Here is a 21,780-nt window from a genome sequence, read left to right on the forward strand (position 1 = left end):
ATATTATTATGATACTGTCTTGTAAAACATTTTTGTTCAATTGTAACCAAAAAATTTAAATGTAACTTCATAGCTATTTCCTTATTTGTACAACCACTGATTTATAAATAATATTATTTTTTAAACCTGCTATGATAGGTATGACAATGATATGCATTTTTATTGCTTTTTCATCTAAGACACATAAAATTAATTGATAGGAAAGTTTATCGCAGGAAAGATAAATAAGAGAAAATTTTTATAGTTGAATATTTATGATTTTTCTAATGTAAATCTGTATGCCTATGGTGTTCACAGAATTGAGATTTTTCATAAGTACCATGTTTATTTATTTTGGGGTAGTCAACTCTTTGCGTGAGGTGGCCAAAGTACTGGAGTTTCAGCTTTAGCATCATTCCTTCCAAAGAACACCCAGGGGTGATCTCCTTTAGAATGGACTGGTTGGATCTCCTTGCAGTCCAAGGGACTCTCAAGAGTCTTCTCCAACACCACAGTTCAAACGCATCAATTCTTTGGCGCTCAACTTTCTTCACAGTCCAACTCTCACATCCATACATGACCACTGGAAAAACCATAGCCTTGACTAGATGGACCTTTGTTGGCAAAGTAATGTTTCTGCTTTTTAATCTGCTGTCTAGGTTGGTCATAACTTTCCTTCCAAGGACTAAGCGTCTTTTAATTTCATGGCTGCAGTCACCATCTGCAGTGATTTTGGAGCCCCCAAAAATAAAGTCTGACACTGTTTCCACTCTTTCCCCATCTATTTCCCATGAAGTGATGGGACCAGATGCCATGGTCTTCGTTTTCTGAATGTTGAGCTTTAAGCCAACTTTTTCACTCTCCTCTTTCATTTTCATCAAGAGGCTTTTGAGTTCCTCTTCACTTTCTGCCATAAGGGTGGTGTCATCTGCTTATCTGAGGTTATTGATATTTCTCCCAGCAATCTTGATTCCAGCTTGTGCTTCTTCCAGCCCAGCGTTTCTCATGATGTACTCTGCATAGAAGTTAAATAAGCAGGGTGACAATATACAGCCTTGATGTGCTCCTTTTCCTATTTGGAACCAGTCTGTTGTTCCATGTCCAAGTCTAACTGTTGCTTCCTGACCTGCATATAGGTTTCTCAAGAGGCAGGTCAAGTGGTCTGGTATTCCCATCTCTCTCAGAATTTTCCACAGTTTATTGTGACACATTGGAAAAGACTCTGATGCTGGGAGGGGTTGGGGGCAGGAGGAAAAGGGGATGACAGAGGATGAGATGGCTGGATGGCATCACTGACTTGATGGATGTGAGTTTGAGTGAACTCCGGGAGTTGGTGATGGACAGGGAGGCCTGGCGTGCATTCATGGGGTCGCAAAGAGTCAGACACAACTGAGCAACTGAACTGAACTGAATTGAACCCTCTTAGAGCGTGGTGGACTTGATAACATATTAAAAAGATGTTTGCATAATGGTGACTTAAAAAGATGACATCCTGTTTTCAAAATATCAAGAGTAATTGGCACCTTAGTGACAAAACCTCAGTATTTACTTAAAATTAATCCCCCCAAGAAACAATCTTCCCTGAAACTGATAATTATTGTTTTGTAGTTGGGTTTGTAATGTAAAAGCACTATTATATGTAAGCATTGAAAATCCTGAGATCTAATCAAAAGGATATGACAATATGTCAGATATTTGAGTTGAAATCCTGGACCACTGTTGACTTCTGACCTCTAAGACTGGACTTTGAAATTGTTATTAGTAATCACTTTATACATTATACATATACATATTTGCTATGAGGGTCAGAATTTTTATCTGTTATCTCAGTACAGTAGATAATGTACTATAAAGAAAACATAATTATACCCACTTGAAGAGTCATAGAATGAAAGATGCCTCATAGTTCTCTGTGATTGGAAACTGCCTTTTGTCCTATATATTTGTTCTGCAGTTCAAAATATAATGTTATGGGAAGAAGCAGAGTAGACATTTTCAATTAAGAAGATGTATAAATAGCCAAAAAATACATGAAAGGGTGTGAAATGTCACTAGGCATCTGGGAAATGCAAGTCAGTACCACTGTCTATCACCTCACCACTGTTAGAATGCTATCATCAACAAGACAGGAGATAGTTCATTGCTGGAGAGGTTGTGGGAAAAAGGGAATCCTTGGGCGCTGTTGGTAGAAATATAATTTGCTACAACCACTATGGAAAATAGTATGGATGCTCCTCACAAAATTAAAAATATAACTACCACGTGATCCAGCAAATTCCTACTTCAGGGTGTATATCAGGAAGTGAAAATAGGACATTGAAGAAATATCTGCCCTGCCACGTTCACTGAAGCATTATTCATAGTAGTGGGGATATGGAAGCAACCTAAGTGTCCATCCACAGATGAATGGATAAAGATGTGGCACATTCATGCAATGGGACGTTATTCAGCCGAGAAAGTAGGAAATTCTGCCATTGCGACACAGGAATGAAACTTGAAGGCGTTATGCTAAGTGAGATGTAAGACAAGAAACAAACGCTGTATGATATCACTTATGTGTGGAATCTAAAAACAAACCAACAAACAACCGAATGCTTATTATAGAAACAGAGCTGAGATAACGGAAAACAAACTGGCAAAAGTAGGGCTGGAGACTGATAGGCCATTCATTATTTAAAATATTTTTGATCAGATTCCAGGAAATTTAAAACACCGATGTGTATTAATAACATTTAATGAATATATGTACAAAAATAAGAATGATTCTTTGCTGTATAAACTTCAAATGTAAAATAAAAACCTTTTGTTCAATATAGTTCAGATTTAATTCCTTAAGCAAAGTTTTACTTTTCTCTTGAGGTTGTGTGTTATAATAAGATATCACTTAAATTTTCAAAATTCCTTGTCTGTAGGTGAAAAAATGTCAACATATCTTGGCAACTTTCAAAATGATCATGACTGTATTCAGTTTTTATTTTATTTTTTTTTTTTCTTTTAAGGCCAGTAGAGAGATCTACTTTAAAAATTTCCAAGTCTGTGCTAAGCCCTAAAGTTGTATAGGAGCAGTTGAAACTCTGCTCTATAATTACATTAAAAACACTGGTTACAGTTTTCCTGCTGTGATGGATTCAATATATAGGCTAAGGAGTACAGGTATCTATTTACAGTGTGAGCTTTTGTCCTTGAATGCCCATTGATAGTAATTCTGGAGGAAAAAAAGAAAAAATGTGTGGTTGAGTTCCAGTATCTTGAGAAATTGGGAAGTGGCAGACACATATTTGGAATCAATATGAAGGGCAAATTGCCATAATTTGAGTGGACACTTTCAAGTACTATGGAGTGAGACCATGTTGCAGGCCAGCATGAGGCTAGTATTTGGGGACTTTCTGTTTAATAGATTGTGACAGTCAGAGTTGGTACTTCCTGATATTTAAATTGCTATGGACGGGCTTTAGCGTATGATTGTGTTTTGGTACCAAATTTTATCATGTCAATCTGTGATTAAGCAGAGAAATATAAAATGGAAAAGTGCATATTTGTGTAAAATATTCCTAGGGAGCCTATTTGGGGAGACAGGCTGATTTTGCTGATAATCTTAGATGCTGTTGTTCAACCTCTTGCAAGGATAAGATGAGGGGGATGGATGGTTAAGTCTTTCGAAACTGTGCTGAGTGGAATCCAAGTGCCTTGGATCTTGGGCAGCAATATGTTTTCTGGGAAGGCACTGTGTGTGACGGGGCTTGAGCACTGGATTAGGAGCTGCACTCAGCATTGTTGTTGTTTAGGTGCTAAGTCTTGTTCGACTCTGTGACCCCATGAACTGTAGCACTCCAGGCTCCTCTCTGCATAGGATTTCCCAGGGAAGAATCCTGGAGTAGGTTGCCATTTCCTTCTCCAGGGGATCTTCTCAATCCAGGAATAGAACCCACATCTTCTTCATTGCGGGTGGATTCTTTTAATGTTTAGCCACCAGGGAAGCCCGTGCTTGGCGTACCTATTTGAAATTTCAGAAAAAGAATAGTCACTCCACTGCTGAATTTCTTTATTATAGAATATATTAGAGCTCCCCCCCACACACGCGCCCATTTTCAAGGGGAGTCAAAATCTAAAGTAGTCTGCCTGTTTCAGTTCTGTTGAACTTGCTGTCACTGTGATAGATCTTTAAGTCCATAATCTCAGACTTTATTTCTCTGGCATAAAAAAGAATGTCTGTATCACCTAATAAACCCATGATATCTGCTGTTAGTACAATTTTTGGTGTTCAGGAGAGCTAGGGTAGTTATTTATAGAAGTAGGGCCACTATTTTTCCATAAAGACTTGTTTTTATCATACTAATTTCACCCAGATACATTCTCACTATAAATATAGACACACGTGTGAATAGGAGAAATAGATACGGTTTGGATACTTTAGTATTATATATTATTCAAACTCACTCATTTGAATATTTCTGTTTTATATACCCAGGAAGATTTATAGGACATTTATATACCAGTCACTGTTGTAAGTGTACAGTTCCTTGGTGCTTTTAAATAATGCTGATGAAGCATTATAAATATTCTTTCATTATAACTTATTCATTAAGCATTGAATGATACTGTCTCTTTACCAGGCACTATTCTAGGCACTGAGGTGGTGAATGTAAATGAGTTTCTGTGCTCAAAGAATTCATGACCTAATTAAGAGATAGATGATTTAAAATATAGGATATTTCCATTTAGACCTGGGTTAGATCCCTGGTTGGGAAAATCCCTTGGAGAAGGGAAAGGCTACTGACTCCTGTATTCTGGCCTGGAGAATTCCATGGACTGTATAGTCCCTGAAGTGGCAAAGAGTCAGACACGACTGAGCAACTTCCACTTTCTTTCTAAGATATTGAGCAGTATATCATTGATTTAATAACACGTTAGTGGCAAGTCACACAAAATCCATTCCAAATAACTGAAAGGAAAAGGGTGCCAAGAGTCACATAAAGGAGCATCCCAATTTTAAAAATACTCAAAGTTTTTAAAAATTCCAGAAGTGGTAAGATCATCACAGCTCATTTGATAAAGGCAGTACTTGAGGAGGGTTTGAGTTAAACAGGTAGCAGTCAGGAGTGAGTGCTTCAGATTGTGGAGTGGCTCAGAAAGTCTCCAAAGAGGAAAAATGCTTATGGGGAATTTTGAAGGAAGAAGAGAGATTGACAGCCACACAAATTAGCCAAACAAATTCTTAGAGGTGATAAAAGCATGCACGGAGAGATATCTGTGTGTGCAAAGTTTGATAAGATAAGATGTGTTTGGAACTATAAGAAGCTTGGTGAATCTGTAGAGTAAGGGGAGAGGGGAGAAGCAACTGGGTTTCAGAATGGAGATGTGAGCACTGGCCAGAGCAACGGCAGCCTCCTGTGACATGCAGAGGAGATGTCACTCTATCCTCCAGGTCACTGGTCTCCAAACTCTTTGTAGACATCAATTTAGTGGGTGGACATTAAGTTTTTTTTTTTTAATGAAATTGAATAAAGCAGAATAGAAATATGGTGCATCATGTGCTTTAAGGCTTTATAGTTCCTGAAATTTCATTTCAGTTAAGATGCGTGACTTATGACGTAAAGTGCGTTTCCTATCTCTGTAGGTGTTGGAAACCTCTGTCCTTGGTGTTGGGATCCACTCAAATCAATTTAGAAAAATACGAGTGTCATAATCAGATTGATGGTAATAAAACTGACTCTCCCAATAATACTGCAAGGATTTGATTGAAATAGGCACTCTTTGTTGCAGGCAAGAGAGGCAATTGGGACTGTTTTTGTGACTGTCCAGGTGAGAAATGAGAGGTCACACCAAATTTGGTGCATTGGTGGGGATTTCAGGGCAATGTCTGTAATAGATAGTAGGATATTTGCATATGAGGTGTGAACTCCTGGGAGGAAACATTTAAGTCCTTATTTGCACATCCAATGTCAATATGCATGGCTTTGCCCGAGAAAGGTATGGACCGTGTTCAGTGAAAGGAAACGGGTGAGGTGGACCCTCAGAAACTCACCCGTAAGGCAAAGTCTTCAGTCTTGGTGCACTGGCCCACCGAATTTCCACCGAATAGTGGTAGAAAATGTCTCAAGTCACTTGTTAATAATATAATAAATGTGACAAATCACGTGTTTTCTGAAATTACCAAGTGTAAGTTCAAGATCCCCATTACTTCCAGGTCAGCTTCTTAGAATCCTCTTCAGGGATCTCCCTCCAGCCGAGCAGTTAGCCCAGCCCTGGTACTCACCCTTCTTGCTCCTCTGATGTCAACGTATAGACTTATTCTGACCCTTTCCTCTCTGCCAGGAACCCCCAGCCGTGTGTCCACCAGTCAAATCTCTGCCTTCCTTCAGTTTTGCCTCTGACCCATTGGGTTCTGAGGGGACCCTGCTTGCAGATGAGGCATCTGTCAGATGTCACTGTCGCAGCCTTACCTGTGGGGAGACACACCTGGCGGAGGCTGAAGTACCTGTGCTTTGCTCTACCTGAGCAGGCTTTGGCATCTCAGATCAGAGTTGGTTGGGGTAGTGCTCAGAAGGGCCAAGGACCCCCCTTTATCTGCTGACTTATTCAGAAGTACCACCCTTTCAATAATTTTTAAGGCATTAAGTTGTTGATAGAGTGTTTATTAGGGCTACAGGAAGATGTCTGAGATCATGCCTTAGACTAGTGGTCCCCAACCATTTTGGCACCAGGGACCACGTTCATGAAAGACAGTTTTTCGGGATGATTCAAGGGCATTACATGGACTGTTCACTTTATTTCTATTATTATTATATCAGCTCCACTTCAGATCATCAGGTATTAAATCCCAAAAGTTGAGGACCCCTGCCTTAGATGACAGGACTGTGAGTTACCAAGAGAAAGGAGTCAAGAAGACCCTCTTGGAAAGGACCTTCTCCTGTCCTCACTAACTTCGTCTGGTTAAACCTTGCTGGCTTATGTGCCCCTCTCAAGCTTGAGCACTGCTAGGCCACTTTGCCCTGTTGTCTCCACAGGAACTTCCTTTTTTACCTTTAGACATAATTTAAGTCTTTAAGAATAAGGACAATTCAGGTAGGCCTTAAGTCTGTGGTGATATTTAGGTTGTTCCCAGAAATGGCAGCCCACTCCAGTACTCTTGCCTGGAAAATCCCATGGATGGAGGAGCCTAGTAGGCTACAGTGCGTGGGGTTGCAAAGAATTGGACACAACTGAGAGGCAGAAAGTGAAGAGGAACTAAAACGCCTCTTGATGAGCGTGAAAGAGGAGAGTGAAAAAGTTGGCAACATTCAGAAAACTAAGATCATGGCATCTGGTCCCATCACTTCATGGGAAATAGATGGGGAAAGAGTGGAAACAGTGTCAGACTTTATTTTGGGGGGCTCCAAAATCACTGCAGATGGTGACTGCAGCCATGAAATTAAAAGACACTTACTCCTTGGAAGGAAAGTTATGACCAACCTAGATAGCATATTCAAAAGCAGACACATTACTTTGCCAAGAAAGGTCCGTCTAGTCAAGGCTATGGTTTCTCCAGTGGTCATGTATGGATGTGAGAGTTGGACTATGAAGAAGGCTGAGCACCAAAGAATTGATGCTTTTGAACTGTGGTGTTGGAGAAGACTCTTGAGAGTCCCCTGGACTGCAAGGAGATCCAACCAGTCCATTCTGAAGGAGATCAGCCCTGGGATTTCTTTGGAAGGAATGATGCTAAAGCTGAAGCTCCAGTACTTTGGCCACCTCATGCGAAGAGTTGACTCATTGGAAAAGACTCTGATGCTGGGAGGGATTGGGGGCAGGAGGAGAAGGGGACGAACGAGGATGAGATGGCTGGATGGCATCTCTGACTCGATGGACGTGAGTCTGAGTGAACTCCAGGAGTTGGTGGTGGACAAGGAGGCCTGGTGTGCTGCAATTCATGGGGTCACAAAGAGTCGGACACGACTGAGTGACTGAACTGAACTGAACTGAGCAATTTTACTTTCTTTCACTTTCATCTTCCTCAGTAGGTTTCCAGGTGGCTCAGTGGTAAAGAATCCACCTGCCAATGCAGGAGCCACAGGAGATGTTGATTCAATCCCTGGATTAAGAAGATCCCCCGGAGGAGGACATGGCAACCCACTCCTGTCTTCTTGCCTGGGAAATCCCATGGACAGAGGAGCCTGGTGGGCTACAGTCCATGGGGTTACAAAGAGTTGAACATGACTGAGCATGCGTGCATGCATCTTCCTCAGCAGTTAGTTGAGCATTGGTAGCTCAGCTGGTAAGGAATCTGCCTGCAATGAAGGAGACCCAGGTTCAATTTCTGGGTGGGGAACTTCCCCTGGAGAAGAGATGGGCTACCTACTCCAGTAATCTTGGGCTTCCCTGGTGGCTCAGGTGGTAATGAATCTACCTGCAATGCAGGAGACCTGGGTTCAATCCCTGGGTTGAGAAGATACCCTGGAAGAGGGCCTGGCAACTCATTCCAGGATTCTTGCCTGGAGAGTCCCCATAGACAAAGGAGCCTGGAGGGCTGCTGTCCATGGGGTTGCAAAGAGTTGGACATGACTGAGTGAATAAGCACAGTGATATTAGGCAGAATTCCTGAGCCTCTATATTATTAACAAGGTGTTAGGTTCAACCTCCTACCATTCCCACGTTTCCAAACACAGGTAGGACAATTCTCTTGTGCTTGATGTGTGGACCCAACCCTGAGATCCAAACAGCTCTCCACCCTGCCATTGTACACTTTCCACCAAGCAGTCAATGGCCTTGTGTCTCTGATTCCATGAATATCTCACATCTCACCTCAAACTGATCAGATGGAATTGTACCTTTCTCCTCCTCCTGGCTTTGCCTGCTGGTGCCTCTGTAGTTACTTTTTCTGAATATGGCTTAGTGCTTCTTCCCATCCTTGCATGAGGATCTCCATGAATTTTGCCAGATTTTGTTTGTAACTTTTGGGTTGCAAGTATCAGGTCCTGGAAGCCCCAGTACCTGCTCAATGGATGGTCCTGTCTCAGGAGTCAGCAGCCCAGGGTTTCCATTTCCAGGCAGTGGACTGAGGCAAAAGCCTTATGCTAGTTCTAGGATTTTGCAAGAGCAGCTTTCTTGAGTTTAAATAAAAAGATGTTACTTCAATTATCATTTAGAGAAATGCTCTTAATGCAAAACCAATTTCACTTATGTTACATGCTTTAGTGAACAACCACTATTGATTTTATACTAATAGTTCATGCATTAACTCAACAAATATTTATTAACTGGCTGCTGTATATTCGGTACTGAGCTAGATGTGGGAAATTAAACATAGACCAAGACAGATTGAGTTTCTTCCCTTGTTGTATTATGTTTTGATGAATATTAATTATAATACTGTTTATATTATTTGGACAAGTTGAAATGTTACATTTTTCTTTAAAAGAAAAAAGCAAAACAAGGGTATATTTTTACATGCACACAGTGCATCTGAGAGACAACAATGCTATGTCTATTTGCCTCAGTAGTGACATATCACTTACAAACACAGAATTGCAGTTGTGGTGATCACACAAATAAGGTGTTCAGCATTGTTCAGGTCATGTGTGTGTGTATGTGTTAGTATCTAAATTGTGTCTGACTCTTTGTGACCCCATGGCCTACAAGGCTTCTCTGACCATGGGATTCTCCAGGCAAGAATACTGGAATGGATTGACATTCCCCTCTCCAGGGGATCTTCCCAACCCAGGGATCGAACCTGGGTCTCCTGCACTTCAGGGAGATTCTTTACTGTCTGAGCCACCAGGGAAGCCTGTTCACGTGATGAGTTTATATTAATTCACACATTCTCTGTACCCTAGTATTTTTTTTTGTACCCTAGTATTAATGTTAATGCTTATTCTTCAGTTTTACATAATCGCAGCCTTTTAAATGTTGCCTGTGAAGTGAAAGGTTATAAAAATCCAATATGTTAGTTGTATTCAGTTTTAAAACATTAAATTGAATATATATTGTATACTTGTGTGTGTGTGTATATATATATATATATATATATATATATATATATGGTGATAGCAAATTAGGAAAGCGATGTCTAATGATGGGGCTAAAGCTAACAGTCAGTATTCGTGCTAATATTTTGTTTTAGAACATAGGATAAGGCTGTCTTGAAGAGCTGTGAGACTTAGGAAGAGGAACTCAGGCTAGGGTGGCAGCATAGGTTTTGCTGGCTAGTTTAGTGCGAGAGTCAAGACGTTGGGAAAGTTAATATCAGAGTCTTGAAGCCATAATCTTAAAAGTGAGGAAAGACGAGGAATGTTCTAGAAGTGTCTAGCAACTTACAGTAGAAGGTGAAAGGAGACCTGCCTGAAGGGGGTAAAGTGCTCGACAAGCAGTATTTGGAAATCATCCATCTTTGTATGTCCTAATTCTTCTCAGAGTGCAGTTTCTGGTAGAGCTGCTGTCTGCTGCCCAGATGCTAGCAGCGCAGAAGAGTCACAGGTAGATATGTTTGATGTTGTGAGTTTTCAGGCCAGGTCACCATCTGCTGCCCCAAAGCTGTTCCACCCACAGTGTCGACCTCTTGGCTGATGGCAACTCAGATCAAACTCTGGACTCATCTGGACTCTTGTCTTCATCTTACTTACCACGTGCACTCTATTAGCCGTCCTCACTTCAAAATAAAATTGTAATCTGACCACTTCTTCCATCTTCTTTGACCACGATTAAAGCAGAAGATGAAAGATTACAGGAAAGAATTGACTACTGGGTATAGACCAAGGCTGTGAGTATAACTTTCTCCAGTGATAGAATTCTTCTACATTTTCAGTGTCCAGTACAGTAGCCACTAGCCACATGTGGCTACTGAGCACTTGAAATGTGAATAATGCAACTAATAAACTGGCTTTTAGCGTTATGAAAATGTAAATCGCCACATGTTGCTAGGAGCTACCATATTAGATAGTGCAAGTCTAGCTAATGAAATACTTATTGAGTCCTGCCATACGCAAGGAATTGGAGATTCTGGAATTTGAAGCAGGTGGGACTTGCTAACCTGCAAGGAAAAAGAAACAGGTCTCCATGACAACGGAGTGTAGTTGAAAGTATAGGAGGTCATAGGTTATGGATTGGATTGGGGTTGGGCAGCTCAGGATAAACAAAGACCTTATCGTGGCCAAAGGAACTTGTTACTGACTCTGAGAGGAGGAGATGCAATAAGGCTGACACAAGAATGCTGGATGCATCTGTGACTTAGATGATTGTGTAACACAAGTGTTCATCAGTCATTTTTTGAAAGATAATTTTATTCTTATGGCAGAGTCATTAGTTGCTGGATAGAACTGGCTAAATAAGAAACATTTGAATTGCAAAATAAAATTAGAATTTATTTTACTTCTGTGTGCTGGATGTCAATAAACTATAACATTGAATGTGGTGCTTGAGTTGACAGCTAGAGTTTAAGCCTTCCTAAGTAAGTACAAATGGGGCTTCCCTGGTGGCTCAGTGGTAAAGAACTTGCCTGCTGAGTCTGGGGACATGGGTTCTATCCCTGGGTCAGGAAGATCCCCTGGAGGAGGAAATAGGAACCCACTCTAGCATCTTTGCCTGGGAAATCCCAAGGACAGAGGAGTCTGGTGGGCTACAGTCCATGGGGTCGCCAAAGAGCTGGACATGACTTAGTGAGTAAACAACAAAAAATACAGATGAGGTTATAAGGTGTTACCAAGTATAATGTAAATTCATAATGACTCATGTTTGGGCAATACAAGTTTAGAACATTCATTTGGACCTCATTAAATTTTATTACATATGGATATGAGTTCAAGTTAAAAAGAGCCTCTTATACGGGGGCTGCCCGATTTTGTCATCCCAGCCAGTTTTCTCGAGCTTCTTATTACATTGTCTGTGAGAGTGGTGGTATCGTGTCCTTAAGTTAGTGCTTTGTTCTCCAGTCTTTTTCACAGCAATGGGACACATCTTTTTGTAAGCTTTGGGTTATCCAAGTGTATTGATTTGAAGAAGCACATGCCTTATCCCTACACCTGTAGTTTATCGAGGATGACTGTGTTAACAGACAGCTGTACCACCTTGCTACTCCGGAGACCCCAGGCCCTCCATGCCCCACCCCCCCAGGTAATTAGAGAAAGGAAACTGAGAACAATCTAACCCTGTTCGTATCAGTCTGTTCAGCAGCCATGACAAGATAGCACAGACTGAGTGTCTTGAACAACAGACTGTTATTTCCTCATAGTTCTGGAGGCCAGAAGTCCAACATCAAGGTCCTGGCCATGGAGGCTGCTGGTGAGAACTCCCTTCCTGGTGGCCACCTTCACTCTGTCCTCAGGTGGTGGAGAGAAAAACTCTGCTGTGTCTCTTCATTGTTTTTATTTATTTTTTTAAAATTATTTATTCATTTATTATCTATCTATTTACTTATTTGGCCATGCAGCATGCAGGACCTTAGTTCCCCAGTGAGCCCGAGCCCCCTGCAGTGGAGGCATAGGGTCCTAACCAGGGAAGTCCCTCTTCTCTTCTTATAAGGTCACCGGTTCTCTTGGATTAAGGCCCCACCCTTATGACCTCATATAACATTAGTGACCTCCCGGCAGTCCCCATCTCCAAATACAGTCACATTAGGGCTTCAACCTATGGATTGGGGGGCAGGGGTGGAGGAAAAAGAAGATGGTGACACAATTCCACCCATGACACAGCTCCTGTGTGTGACAGTGTAGAGCAGCATGATGGAACCAGGGATGACTGGCTGCATTATTTCGTATTTTCTGGACCTAGAACTTGTGAGTAGCAAATTCTGCTAGAGAATGAACCACCAAAAATCTGACATTTTGTTTCCCTCATCTTGTCTTTTTTCTCATGTTGATGATGAGTTTAACATGCAGTTTGGGTGTTTGTAGATTCTCATTGGACAATGTGTATGGAAAGAATTCTTACTCAGTAACTGTGTAAAGGGTATGGAGGGGTGTTGTCCATAGGAGGAATAAACCTGTGGGAAAATATTCCTTGTTGCTGTTCAGTCGCTAAGTCGTGTGCCTCTTTGCAAGCTCAGGGACTGTAGCACACCAGGCTCCTCTGTCCTCCACTATCTCCTGGAGTTTTCTCAGATTCATGTCCATTGAGTCAGTGATGCTATCTAAACATCTCATCCTCTGCTACCTCCTTCTCCTTTGCCATCAGTCTTCAATATTCCTTATATTTGTAGTAAAATAAAAACAAAGCCGAAGAGATGAGTTTTTCTGTATGTGGGTGAAAGTGGGTGAAAGTAGGAAACAGTAATAAAGGCCAATATGGTCATCCTTGTGGGGAGGGGACATGCTCATGGCACTCCTGGGGGGCGGAGATGAAGGACCAGCCTGGCAGCAGGAAAGCTTGTTGTTGGTTCTCAAAATACCTGCAGATTCCTCATGCCACCAAATAATGCTTATAGGAATTTATCTGGTAAAAATGTGAGAAATGTAAAGATGGGACAAAATGACAAACAAAAGATAGGTGAATTATGATACGTACAGCTATTGAGTGCTAAGTATTCATTACATCATTAAAATGTAGAATAATTTTTGTTGACATGATATGTTGCTGAGCAAAAATTAAAAAAAAAAAAACTTAAAACCATTACAGTAATACTCCATTATGTAAAGTTTATTATGCAAAATAAGTCAAATCAGAAAAAAGAATATTAGAAAAACCTATATCAAAATGCCAAAGTAAATATATCCATCTGGGATGGTAGGATTACTAATGGTTGCTTTTCCTTTTTTTTTTTTTTGGTCTCTGTAAATTTTCTAGATTTCCTGGAGTTAACGCAGATTTGCTACTAATTTTAATGGATTATATAAGACTAAAGGACTTAACCGTAGACTGAACAGTTGGAAGTCTTCAGCCTTTTCCTACTTACCACTTAGCAATCCAGGGCTTGGTTCTAACAGTATTTAGGGAGCCCTCTTTCTTTTCTGTAAGTGAAAGTGTTAATTGCTCAGGCAGGTCTGACTCTTTGCAACCACATGAACTATAGCCCACCAGATTCCTCTTTCATGGGATTTTCCAGGCAAGAATATTGGAGTTGCCATTCCCTTCTCCAGGGAATCTTACCAACCCAGGGATAGAACCCAGATCTCTTGCATTGCAGGCAGATTATTTACTGTGTAAGCCATCAAGAAACTCTTTCCTGTAAGCTCTTAGCTAAGGTTGGGAGTGAAAGCTGACAGTCTTTATGACCTATACATAGTGATGACCAATGGTTAAATTAAATCTGGATTTTAAAAATTAGAATGATGGAAATTATTCCAAGTCATTTTCACTAGAGTGTAGAGGACGCCTTGGGTAGCAGTGGCTCTGTATGGTGGGAAAAGCCTAGAAGATTTCACTGCTCTTTCTCTTATCGCCATATTGGGAAAGGGGCTGGGTAGATAAACAGACGGAATCATTCCTTATACTCTATGGGTCAAAGTCATTGAGTGCCTAAGGGCATACCTTGATTCTTTGCCTATTAAATCCCATATTTTATGATGACAGTGATGGTCATACTTTAAAAAGTTACATTTCATAAAAATTGGTGTGTAGACAGCATTTAGAAGGCAGTACCAGTTATAAGAAACAGGCCGACACATTAAAACACACTAAAATGGGAGGGGGCAAAAGCGAGAAAGCTAAAGTTCTAGGACCTCTTATGCTACTTAATAACTTTGGAACCTCAGACAACTTCTTTGTCAAAAAATTTCGCTTTTAATAATACGGGCCCAGAGCTTGAATTTGAATAGGCTCCACAAAATTTGGGCTTCCCTGGTTGCTCAGAAGGTAAAGCGTCTGCCTGCAATGCAGGAGACCCAGGTTCAATCCCTGGGTTGGGAAGATCCCCTGGAGGGGAGCATGGCAACCTACTCCAGTATTCTTGCCTGGAGAATCCCATGGACAGAGGAGCCTGGTGGGCTACAGTCCATAGGGTCACAAAGAGTTGAACACAATTGAAGTGACTTAGTACACACACACACAGCTAATAATATGGTACAAGTCCTGCTAAGAAAATTACGTTGCTTAGTTTGAAGCCCATGATGCTTAGATACCGTATATTAGAAAAATACCTTTTAATATTCACACAGCACTGGTTCCTGAAAGGACATGTGATGTAAAAGCTTAAAGCAAGAAAATAACCTTGATTTACTCCCAACCTCTTATTTAAACAGAGATTCTTGTTGTGCCTTTACAAAAGTGACCCTCAGTTAATTATTACTTCCTCTGCTGATGACCATTGCTAAGTAAAGCATGTCACAAATACTTCAGTCTTATTTATTTGTGTGAGAAAGATAAGTACAGTGAAGCACAGTAACTTCTGAGAATCTTGTCTTTAGCCTGTGCATGTGTGTTCCTGTATGAAATGGGCTGTTATCTGAGCCTCTCCTTTCTTTTATCAGTGAACTCAGACAGAGTAAACTGTGACAAACGAGTGTCGCCAGCTTTGAAACTTTTGTCCACTGCCAGTATTGGAGTTAGAACTCAGCAAATATTTGTGGAGTAGGCTAGCTATTTGATAATACCAACCAAACTTCTTATTTGTGGAGTAGGCTAGCTATTTGATAATACCAACCAAGCTTCTTAGGTCGGTTGTGAATTATGGTGTTTCTTAATTACTCATAAGTTACTGATCACTTATTTTGCATGATTTCCATATAAAGGAGAATATCTTTAGTTTGTTTTTTTTTTTGAGTTGAAAGTATGTGGGTGTACAAGTAATAGATACATGTAGATATATTTATCTACATATAGATATACATATACATATTTATCTACATGTAGATATAAATATATGTAGATAGAAAATGGTAGCTTGGCTAGCTTCTTTTGTAGACAATGCTTATTTATCTCTTTACTCTTTCTCATCGTCTTACTTGCCTTCTCAGCTCGTCGTTACTTTCTCCGTTTACCTCAAAGACATCACCCAAAGTTGTGAGTGTTTTTGGGATTTGGTCGCGGTGGGTACAGGAGAAAGTATCTATTTTCTTGTTTCCGCTTCTGCAGTTACGTCACATGCTTTGTGGTTCATACGTCTCATCTTGCCAAAGTGCGCCTCTTAGAGCTGTCTGCTTTTGTTGCTGTAAGTCGTCTCCGAGTCCTTGCGACCCCCATGGACTGCAGCACAGCAGCTAGCTAGATCTGTTTACAGGGACAACATCCAGTTCCATTAAGTGTGTCGTCTTGCATTTCAGGAGCTATGCCCGTCCCAGACCAGCCTTCGTCAGCCTCGGAGAAGACCAGCTCCTTGAGCCCTGGCCTCACCACCTCCAATGGGGATGGCTCGGAAACAGAAACCACCTCTGCCATCCTTGCCTCGGTTAAAGAACAGGTAGAAACATGCCACTTTTCTGACATTACATATTGCAACATTTTTGAAATTGTTCTTTCTGGATGAAAGCTGGTAATTTAGTTACTTTGGGGAGAAAATCATGATTTTCTAGCAGGATATTGGTGTTCATTATACCATTGTTACTAAAATATGATTATAACAGCTTTTGGCTCAGTTTTTATTCAAGATTTAGGAAGCTTTCCTTGCAAAAATAGTCTACAGAAAAAGAGCTAAAATTGTAGTCAAATTCTTACAGGTGAAGTTTTGGGAGATTCATTGATGGATGAAATGTTTAATACCGTTAAATGTGTGATGCCAAGTAATTGGTCTGTGGGAAACCTAAAGTCTAGAAAAATTTCAAAGTATATCCATGATGCTAAAAAATTGATAAGGGTTGAGAACAGATGATTATCACGGTGGGCTAAGCAAATTCATATTCTGTTTGTTTCTGAGATGGCTTTGGAAGAATATATTTCAGAACTTTTCCTGCAAAACTAAAGTCTAAATGATTCTTCTTTCACCATTTCTTTGCCATAAAGATGGGTAAGCAAATCAAATCTGAAGTCTCATGTTTAAAAGTAATTGTTTCATAAAATTCATGTTTCTTCTATATAAAAGGTGGTAATTAAAGCTGGAAAATCATGTTTTTTACATTTGCTTCTTTTCCTTACCACGGACTGGCATGTAAATCAGTGTTTTGTTTTAAGTGCAAAAGCATCCTGTCTTCGAATGATATTATTCAGGGATGCTGAATTAGCAACAGCAGTGGGCGAAAAGTGACATAGTTTTCCTGAACCCAGGTACATCTTAATAGAGTGAAAGACTAAATAAGGCCATTACAGACTCAACCAGGAGAAGCCCTTCGGTTTTCCTAGAGAACACTGATTTTGTTTAATAAACAGGAACTGATCTCAGTAAAGGTTGATGATCAAGCTATCAAGGAGTAGCTAAGGAAAGATCCGTTGAAGGAATCAATGATGCTATTAGCTAAAATTGTGTCACCAGGTCAGAAAGTGTGGAGCAAAATTAGGAGAGATGAATGGACGGGTTGGGTAATCTAGTTTGTAAAAATGGTAAGTAATCAGGAAATTGGGTTGAGGCCCAGACTGTATTGCTTGATTAATTTCTTCTAAAAGCCTACCCATGAGCGTTCTCTGGTTATTTTTCATGAGCAATGGAAAGAGAGAGGGAAAGTCCATGCTACTTCCCATACTCCAGATACTGCTGTGTTATATCGCTGGGTTATGTCATGGATTTTTATTCTGGCATAGTCTGGACATCTTGGTAGGCCACTAGCTTTAGAGTAGTGACAAAGCATAAGGCATGAGAAATAAATTTAATAAGACAACCAAACCTGTCTGACGAAAAGATCCCACTTGCCTTGGGGCATGGCCTAAAAATAAAAATATATAAAGAACATAGATAAGCAACAAGCACTAAATTTTTTTTTAAAGTTACTGTGAAGAGTTTATTTTCTAATTATTAAACTCATTTCATTGCTTATAAATAAGAGGAGATTCTTTTTGACAAATAAGTAATATGAGGAGAAATGAAAATCTGTCTTGGGAAGCTGAGATAGAGCAGGTGGTAACACCCAAATCGGAGACATGGGTGTCAGGTTCCCTGTGTGGTGTCTGCCGTTTTAAAGCAGAAATCACTCAGCAGCAGAGCCCGTGAACATCCTGGGTGTGGCCTCACGGAAACAACCAATCTCTTCCTTCACTGGGGGATTTTTGTCCTAAATTATTCTTCATATGTCCTTCCTCTCTTTTTCTCAGGGATAGCCTGGTTTTTTATGGAGCTAAAACTAAGTTAAATGTATTTTTAAAAAGCTTTAGCTGAAATTAAGGAAAATAACTTTAAAAATTAATACCTTCCATGGTTCTTAATAATTATATGCATAATCTATTTATAAATCTTTTCACTTAAAGGATATTTGCCTGGCCCTCTTTAGGTGCTAATAAGAAATAACTTTCTTGAGTAAAAATACTATTTCTTCATTTAGAGAATATCAAGTAAAAAATTTTATGGCATTGTACTTATTATCACTCTAGTCCTGACTCCTTGGGAGTCATTTCTACAGGAGGGAATTAAGTTTTTTGTTTTAATCATAGCAGGCATATATTCTGAGGTGACTGGGTATAATAGGCTACATGATTTAATTACTCATTCATTAAATATACTGAGTACGTTATACTAGTAAATTACAGTGAAGAGTAGCAATGGAAATAAATATGTAAAGAAAGCTCAGTCTAGTAAGAGTTCATTGGACTACGTCGTTAATGAGACTAAGAACACAGGTTCTTAGGCTGGTAGTTGACATTGCATGGAAATAAATTCTAGTCTATAACCATTGACTAGAACTTACATCCTGCCAAACCCTGAGCCATGGAATGTGTCCCGTGTGGGATGTATGGCATGACTGAGGCATTTGTAAGCTGAGTCCTAAAGTGTTTGAGCAGCCATCAGTCATGGACTGTTCGGTGAAAAGGTGTTCATTGATCTTTTTTCTCTGTTCTGATTTCCCGTCTCAATTGCTTTTTAACTGGTGAATTTTGTACTTTTGCATTAACATAAACAGACTGATGATTTACGCTATACTCTGTGGGTGGTTTTCTGTGTTCCAGAGACATTGGTCTCATTTCCAACATTTACCAAGTCTCTTGTCCTGTGGGGCTCCAAGGGCGAGACACTCAGTCCCTACTTCTTCCCCTGTGTGTGAGTGTCCTTTACTTAAAGAGGAAGAGAGGACAGAGGTTGGGTGATGATTCTTGTCATGTCATCTGCACAAATCACTGAGAGGAGACTGACAACCATCCATCACAAAGAGGAGCCAAAGTGATATGATGGCTAAAAGGGTGAGAAGGGTCAAGGGATTTAAAGACAGGAGATAATTGCTATGATGGTGGCAATGACCCATAAGAAGAGAAGAAATTAGTGATGCTTGACAGAGGGGTGTGATTTCAGGGGGAAAGTTACTGAGTAGGTGAGAGTGGAGGGGACCCAGTGCAGCAGTGGAGGGAACAAAGACAGTTCATCTATGAGAACAGAGACGACATGGTTGCAGGGGGGCTGATGGCTTGGCTGGAAATGTGTCTGTTTCTATTCTGCTGTCATCAGGTAGACACGGTCAGCGCGTTCTGAGTTGGAGCCTGTTTGAAGTCTGAAAAGCTGGAGGTAGAGAGGGAAAGGGATTGGATATGATGGATGTAAGACAATGACTATAATGATGGATATTGGAATTGATGCTAAGTGACAAGGGGTGAAAGACAGGAAAATTGATAGGAACAAAGGATTCACAGAGCAAATAGCTACAGATGCTGATAGCATGAGAACCATGTGCTTAAATCAGGAATTTGAAAGCAATTATTGTTAATGTTGAAGCCTCGGTTATGACTCTGGGAAGGAAGGTCAAATCAAGAAAAGAGAGAGAAAGATAGTTGTTGACTGTGAAAGCTACTCTAAGGATGAGGGCAGGGCAGTGGCTCAAATCCCCATCACTGGAGAGGAGAGGCCCAAGGCTGCCCTGTGACTGCAAGAAATGCAAATATGTTTGCTTCCAGTTTGCCTGAGAGTAGTCATCTGATCCTCATTTTCCTGTTTTTGTTTTTTAAAATTGTTCCAATACTGAGCTGTAGTATTAGATAAGAATTTACATTTACTTGCTCTAAGTAATGTTGATCTGTATATTTTATCTTAAATCGATATGGATACTACTTTGCTCTTAAGAAAACCATGACTTTCCTAAAACTGTACCTGTTTTAAAATATATTTTTTTCTTTCCCTTCAGTTGATCAGTGTTTAATCTGACCATCATATACTTTCAAAGCTGGTGTCTAAAGGGTCTTCTTATATAAGCTAGAAAAATCATGGGTGCTTTTGTTAGCTTACTTTTTTTTTAATTGAAGTATAGTGAATGTACAATATTGTATTACTTTCAGGTATAGAGCAAAGTGATTCAGATATATCTTATTGACATATCCTTTTTCAGATCCTCTTCCATGGGGTGCTTCTTAAAAACCTTTAGATTTTTGGAAAACCTTTAGAGCTCATATAATTTATTGATCTTTGTAAATTATTATGGTACAGATAAGTGTGGTTTTTGTCATGATTCTACCAATGAAATATGTTTAATAATGAACAGATTAAATAGAAAATTCTAAGTACAGAACAGTAAATGCAAATGTGTTATATTGTATTTATTTAATAGTGTTTATCCCATGCCAACTATGTGCTTTCCCTGGGCGATACACAGATTTGGAGTATTATAGCTTTCAAGTATAGCAATGAAGCTAAAAATATAAGACAAACACATATAAAAAGTTATAAGATATTTTTTTAAATTGTGGGTGAATTATTTATCTGTTTGGTTTTGGCTGTGACAGCTCTCCGTTGCCTCGTGGGCCTTGCTCGAGTTGCAGTGAGCGGTGTCTACTCTCTGGTTGCGCTGTGTTGCCTTCTCACTGCAGTGGCCTCTCTGGTTGTGGAGCACGGGTTCTGGCGCACACTGGCTTAGCAGTTTCTGGACTCTAGAGCACTGGCTCAGTAGTTGTGGCGCGCAGGCTTAGTTGCCCCGAGGCATGTGGAATCTTCCCAGATCAGGGATAGAACCTATGTCTCCTGCATTGGCAGGTGGATTCTTTGCCACTGAGCCACCCCCAGGGAAGACCTGTGGGTGAAGTTTTAAGAAAACACTCTAGTCAATATATTATAAAATTCCAAATGGTTTGTAACAATAAACATATTCCTTAAAATTGATTGTGTTTATAACTGTAGACACTCTGTTGCTACAGTAACTTCTCCTGTTCTTTAAATTCCACAAGGATTGAAGATTATATTATTGCTTTCAAAGGAAGTTTTTAGTATCATGATTTAGGATATTGGTAATTTTTAAGTAACAAAACAGGATTATTTTGCTTTTAATCATTTTTGTTATTATGTTTAATGTAAAAAAGTAGGAGTGGAGGCATTTCTGAGCTCCCAGAATGGGCAAAACTACTGCAGAGTATTTTGCATATGTCCGACTCATATGAAGGTACTAAAAAAGTATTTAAAAATATTTATCTTACATAAAATCTAAAAAAATCTGAATCATTTACATTGACTCATGTGTTAAGATAGCATGCCTTTATTTTCACTTAGAGTCTACATTTTTATAGCTTTAAAATTACATAGCTCTGTATAACAAGAGTATTATTGGGAAGGGGTACATTATAAAATGCTTAGTTAATTGGTATTTTTCCAGTGCTGCATAACACTGCAGAATTTCTCAGTATTATTCGTGTCCCTGTGATCTGCAGCAATAGTTTCTGATTACACAATGTGGAAAATGACCTATGTAACTAATCAGTTTCCAAAGTATATTTTGGGAAAATATTTTATGAAACTAATGATGAAATTATCATCCATGAAAAAAGAGGAAATTAAAACACCTTTAGGAAAGGTCAAGAAGATGGAGAAGGATTATCTGCAAAGACTAGTGAACTTTATATTCATTT

The 21,780-nt window shown here is 39.8% G+C and overlaps 1 protein-coding gene across 1 annotated transcript in view; it reads left to right on the forward strand.

Moving 5' to 3' along the window:
- The window catches only part of CTNND2 (catenin delta 2), a 1,126,037-nt gene that overhangs the window by 159,724 nt on the left and 944,533 nt on the right, over positions 1-21,780 (forward strand). The window contains exon 2 of the mRNA XM_069556073.1: positions 16,146-16,282. Within this exon, the coding sequence (XP_069412174.1) occupies positions 16,146-16,282 (137 nt within the window). The remainder of the gene's footprint in view (positions 1-16,145; positions 16,283-21,780) is intronic.

The sequence above is a fragment of the Ovis canadensis genome, chromosome 16 (genome assembly GCF_042477335.2).
Source record: "Ovis canadensis isolate MfBH-ARS-UI-01 breed Bighorn chromosome 16, ARS-UI_OviCan_v2, whole genome shotgun sequence".
NCBI lineage: Eukaryota > Metazoa > Chordata > Mammalia > Artiodactyla > Bovidae > Ovis > Ovis canadensis.